At 37.6% G+C, this 6,000-nt stretch overlaps 1 protein-coding gene across 1 annotated transcript in view; it reads right to left on the reverse strand.

Annotated features, from left to right (window-relative positions):
* Positions 1-1,788, reverse strand: part of TLN2 (talin 2) — a gene marked incomplete at its 5' end in the record, with an annotated part of 112,525 nt that extends 110,737 nt beyond the window's left edge. The window contains one exon of the mRNA XM_082488644.1: positions 1,653-1,788. Within this exon, the coding sequence (XP_082344770.1) occupies positions 1,653-1,788 (136 nt within the window). The remainder of the gene's footprint in view (positions 1-1,652) is intronic.
* Between the last annotated feature and the right edge of the window lie 4,212 nt (positions 1,789-6,000).

The raw sequence follows: 6,000 nt of genomic DNA on the forward strand, positions 1-6,000 counted from the left end.
CTATTTACATTTAAGCACATTTACATTAAAAACATTGTTACTCGTGTAAGTACATAAAGGAGCTTAGACTTAATTAATAGAAATGTAACTGGCTTACAAATACATAATGTCAAAGGAAGAATCCTTCCAAAACCAACTGAATAAGAAGCAAAACTCTTCCTGCCAACCTTAATTAAAATTCCCTTGAACAGCCAAGTGATCCGCACACAGATGTTTATGACAGAAATTCAGTACAGAAACAGTTATGTAAAATTTTAGAATTTATGCCTATAAATAGGTTGTGACCTTTAGAAGCACAGAAAGCGCCTTGCACAGAATTACCAAGGAAGCACAGACCGCTCTGATACTCATTTCTGGGGGATACACCCTAGTAATGAAATTGCAGTGCTGTGCAACTTGCATGTTAACATCACGGCCAGATTTGTGCCAGCATGTAAGCTTGTTGAAGTGAAATGCACATGGCTGACAGTCATAATGCAGGACAAACAGTTTGTGCTGCAAGTCTGAGTCTTCTGAACTAACAGGCAAACACATTTTACCAGCCACAAAGAAGGGGAAGGGATATGTTAGTAACCTTATTTCTGTTCATCACTCCACTTCATAAGTTGTTTGAAGTTTGTAATTGCACTGCAATCACATATAAAGGAAAAGCCTGACTGTATAATCTGAACAGAGTTCCTAGGCTTTTCTATGAGGTTCGCAATGTTCAAGGATATTTATTACTCAAATTCTTTGAATTCAACAGCTGTTCAAAGTAACTGCCTTGAGAAATCAGTATGGTAAAAATGCACATTTTGCATCTGAAAAATTGAATCTGTATAACTAGACTTCCTAAGGACTCCTGCAAAGGCGAAGCATTTCTAAGTAATGGTAATATTGTGCATTGCTGGTAGCTTTTTCTAACCGTTCAGACAAGATTTTCGAAACAGCTCTAAAGGTTGAGAGCTGTGGGTAAAACTCAAGAAACAATATGCTTTAAGAATTACATTCCAGTGGCATTATATACAGTACAGCAACAAAAGATTCTGAAGAATCTGAATATGACAGCTTTGACTACGTTTAAACCACAGCTTTTGTCCAAGCGAAGACATATGTCACTGTCTACATTCATTTAATTTACTCAATAGGTACAGAGACAGTTAAATTCGACTAACATGTAGCAGCATTCTGAATATGGTATGCATAGCATGGTGATTTTACTTATTAACCAGTTTCAAACATTTCTCTTTACACAGTTTCGAGATATCCAGCCATTATTTTTCAATTCATGTTGTCCATTTTTTTGCTGAGGCACAAAATAAGTTGGCCCAGATTTTCACGGAAAGCATTGCCACAAACATTGCTTTAAAAAGATGGTACCACAAAAATTGCTCTCCAAGCAGGGAAACATCATCTTTCAGGCAAACAAGCAATTTATTTAAGAAGCAAAAGTTTCACAAAAAATTATCCTTTGTAGAAAAACCTCTGTCACAACAGAAGGAAGAAAAATCCGTATGCCCTTTGAGCCTTTCACTCCAGAGCCTTATGATTTAAATAAAAAAACAAATCCTCCAACCTGAAAGATAAATGGAGGAACAGTAAAAAAACCCACAGGTCTGTATTTATTTTCAATGCAGCCAATGAATTGACTAAGGACCAATACAGGAACTCACCTTGCCCTGTTTGAGCCTCTGGCACTCGTTCACGAATAACTCTACAGGCATCATACACTGCAGTGGATGGTTCAAACTGCATCGTCTTCACTACATTGCATTGGCGGACACAGATCTTCAAGGAAAGCGCTACCATGGTGTCAAGTCACTTGCAAGTTCCTACTAAAGTATCTGAAAAAGCAGCAGTGGCATTATTGCTTAGAATTTTCCACTCAACATTCAATTTAAAAAAAAAAAAAAAAATTAGTTCAGTAGAATTATATGTATTCAAATACAGTTCTGTGTAAAGTCTCAGTAGCATCAGGCTAGAAACTATTCAAAACATAGATTTAACATATTTTTCTTGGTATAGAGGAAATTTGTTTTCCAAAAACTTGTGTACACATACTTAAATGTTGATACTTTGTCTGAGGTATGTCAAAATGGTGCGTAAGAAAACAATACACTTATTGGGCATATTGTCAACATATTTACTACTGACAGAAGATTATTTCTCTCTCACCACAACTTTTTATTAGATCATTTGGATTAGCTGGTAATTAACAGCTTAGTATTACTACTTCAATGAAGGCAGGATTTTCTTAGTACATAACTTCTCTTTTCCGAAGATTCTAAAAAGCATGCAATACCATGTTGTGTTATTTTTCATTCCAGAAACTTCACTGAATTTGACAGTATTTGTCTACAGAAACAGGAAGCTACAGATGCTTTTTGTTTTGTTTCATTTTGTAGATAGTCTGGGTTTTGTCTCAAGTGTCTTCCCTTGCTGTCATAACACTCCAAACCGCTCTTCCATCATTAGGCTTTCCACAGCAATCTCCACGAACTCTTCAGAAATTAAGTCCTTTCTGCATAAATACAGAATCTACTAGAATCCCCAAATCCTTTCTGCATAAATTAATGTAGGTGTACTTTAAATAGGAGGGCGTGAGATTCCATGGACTACTGCCACTGATGACAATTTCAGCAGGACAAATTCTAATAGTTAGACAAAAGTTTAAACACCAGTTGAGCATCTTTTTACAGCCCAGATACTCAGTACTGTTTGGAAAAATCACTTTAAGGAATATGAAGGAACCAGCATTTACATTTCACCAACGCACTGATGCACTGAGCTCAGTGATTGCATCCCTTCTCCAAGGAGCAGACAACAGACAAACCATTTCTCTATGGATAACATTTAGGAGTAGCTTTGGCTCTAAGATGTCATCCTCCTCCACATTTTTGTGGCAGCCCTTCCATCTGCCTCTCAAAAGCAAGTCATCCTACCTCAGATTTTTTAGTACTTCCCAGACTACTCACTACCAGTATGAAATGCTAGATATGATAAGACTACCAGACAAAGGAAGAGGGGCGAATGAGCAAAAAACATACAAGAAACATTAACGTACACAACTCAACGCTTTCCTAATCTATTAGTGTCTGGTAACACAACAACCTGTATTTTGAACCAACCATTCTAGGCAGAGGTCTGATAAACAAATGAAGATCTCTCCTACTACCAAATACTACTTCCTAAGACTACCATCCAAAAGGTCTTTATGTTTCAGAAGTAATCATTCAGTAAAGCAGCAGCACAAAATAAATGCAAGACAAAAAATAAATCTCTCCAGTATTTTGATAGAGATTCACCATAACCGGGTTCAGTTTAGCACTTTATCTGTTATACATAAGCAAACCTCAGAGCATTATAAAAACAAGAATATCCCAAGAAACCACAGATTGGAACAGTTTTTCACCATCCACAATGGTCCCAGGAAGAATAATTATATTCATGTGTGCTTACATGAACTGTTAAAAAAAGGTGGCACACTAAACAGCTAGAAAAGAGACAGCTCAGCTTGGAAAACAGTCTCTAGTTGCTCAGAAGGCAACTGTTCTAACTCACAGGTGACCACCAAAACCCGGCTGTCAGCTTCCAAGTGTGGTAAGGTAAGCCAGAATCCCTGCTCCCTCCTCTGTCTGGTCAATGTGTCAGAGCAGAGCCATTATACCGCAACCCTCTCTACTCCCTCTCTCCCCTATTTTTTACTCCTCTTAAAAGAGGAAATGCTATAAGAGCAACACCAGTGAACAGGTACATTCTAGAAAAAGCTTTCATCTCCTCTTTGCTTTCTATTGAACCTGAAGGTAAGACTTGCAAGCCACACGCATCACATCTTCAGACTTCACCTGATTATCTTGTCTATTAAAAGGCAAAATGGATACTGACTTTTTCCTGTCAGCTTTCCCGTGAACAGGCTGCAGACTTAACTTTTGGTATGAATGACTTCGTTTAAAGGGAAACAGTTGTTCAGAAAAAATGTAAACATATTCAACAATCATCTTTTTAAAAAATGAAATAACTTGAGCAGAGGCGTTCAAAGAGGACTCCTCTCTTCTGCTAACATAAAGAAGTAATACAGATGACTGAATTCGTATTCTCTGACATTACAGCAAAGTGAATATAATACAGTTGCACAGTCACATTGCAGCATCTTCTGAAAGATCAAATTAAACTTCTTTTAATGGAAAAAATAGGATCCACTGGAAAAATCTTTGTGTGTAATGAAATGACTGACTGCATTCTAGAATGGAATACGAGACGAGTGACTGAATAGTCATAAATTAGCACCTGACTTGAAAGGTTCATGACATACAAATCCGATATTAACAGCACTGACAGTAGTGGGTCTCCTGTAAGTTATGGTCATGTAATATTACGCTTTCTATGTATAGCCGAAGCTTGCATTGTTGCAGAAAATCGCATTTTCTTTTAAGGTGAAAGGTCACAAGATTATGGCACAAAAATATATACAGTTGCTTGCAAACAGAAAAATCTACTTAATCTTTTAGTTAACACTTTTATATGCAACACTAAAGAATGGATTTTAAAAAAGGGCACTAACTCACACCAAGGAACATTCAACTTCATTCCAGTGTCTAATCTCCCTTTATGGATGGAGAAAAAGAGGCAAAGAAAAACCAAATGGTGAAGACTGACCATAAAACTTTAACTGGAAAAATAAGGTGAAATATTCTCGTAAAATTATTGTGATTTTGCAGTTTTTACTGCTGCTTTTACTAGGTTAGCATAAATTTAGCAAACAAAAGCATTCAGATAAACTTGACCTCACCTGTGAGATCCAGAACAGAGTCAGTCAGAATTTGAAAGCAGTTTAGACAGTACAGCATTGTGTCACATACTTGATAAATTTAAAAACAAGCAGAGACCCCATTTCTTAAAACTTGGGCAAAAAAAGTTCTTTTAAAATACATTAAGTAGCTTCTCAGCTTGTTAATATTTTGACTTTGTGATCACGTACCACCATGTGTGTTGGAAGGACCTCAAGGGGCAGCCTAGCCTTAGTACCCTGCACTGCAAGATGATGCATCCCTATGCTATTCCTGACGGATGTTCATCTAATCTGTTCTGGCAAATCTCCTTTGAAACGGAGTCCACGACATCCACAGGGGAGCTGCTCCAATTTTTATTTTTTCTTTTACTACTATTACTACTACTACTACTACATTTTGGGTGGTTCCTCCCTACCCACCCAAGTTTTCAACCTAGGTTGAAACTAGGTTTCTCTTCAAAAGAACCTTTTTTCCCCTGCCCGACATAGATGGACATCGGAAATTGATCCTTGTCATCTTTAACACAATTTTACAAGTTGGAAACCTGTTACTCTGTCCTCCCAATCCCGCTCCTTTTTTTCCAGGGTCAAATTCAGCTCCTTAAAGAAGGAAGGATCTAAATACATCAGTGGTCTAGTCTCCTTCAACTCAGTGCTCTTGGTTTCAGACACACCAAAGGATGTGTTTTGTTTTGTTTTTTCCAAAAATAGCTTATGAAAAGGGGCGATGAGTTATCATCTTCCTCTAACACTGTGTTCTCAAACTTTAGAGAAAGGTTTTCATCTGCCTCCTCCAAATTACTCTCAGGCTCTAAACCTCCCCACTTGGCTTTCAGTAATAACCAGGACAGGCACTTTCCATCTCCTGTGTAACAGCCAAAATAGGACAGCTGTTTTTTCTCCGAAGAACTAAGAACTTGGTCAAGAAAAAGGGCTGAGGATCACAGAGAAAAACAAGGGAAAAATATCTTCTGTGTTCCCTTAATCTTCTATATGTTCATTCACACCACATTTAAATATTTCTCAGGGCAGGTAATGGACTCTTTCTGCTCCCTAATATCACTCAGCCTCTGGAATGGCTGACCAAAAGTCAAAGCGTCCCTGGAAATTAAGAGGATTGTGGAAAGAATGGTTTGCCTGTACTACGTCTTATGCTCTGTGAGTAATCAAGTAGGTAATTTCTAAATCAGACTGTGATTGATCTGTACTTGCAAAGGCTGGAGGCTGAAATA

Source organism: Vanellus vanellus, assembly GCF_965231255.1.
Source record: "Vanellus vanellus genome assembly, chromosome: 11".
Taxonomy (NCBI): domain Eukaryota; kingdom Metazoa; phylum Chordata; class Aves; order Charadriiformes; family Charadriidae; genus Vanellus; species Vanellus vanellus.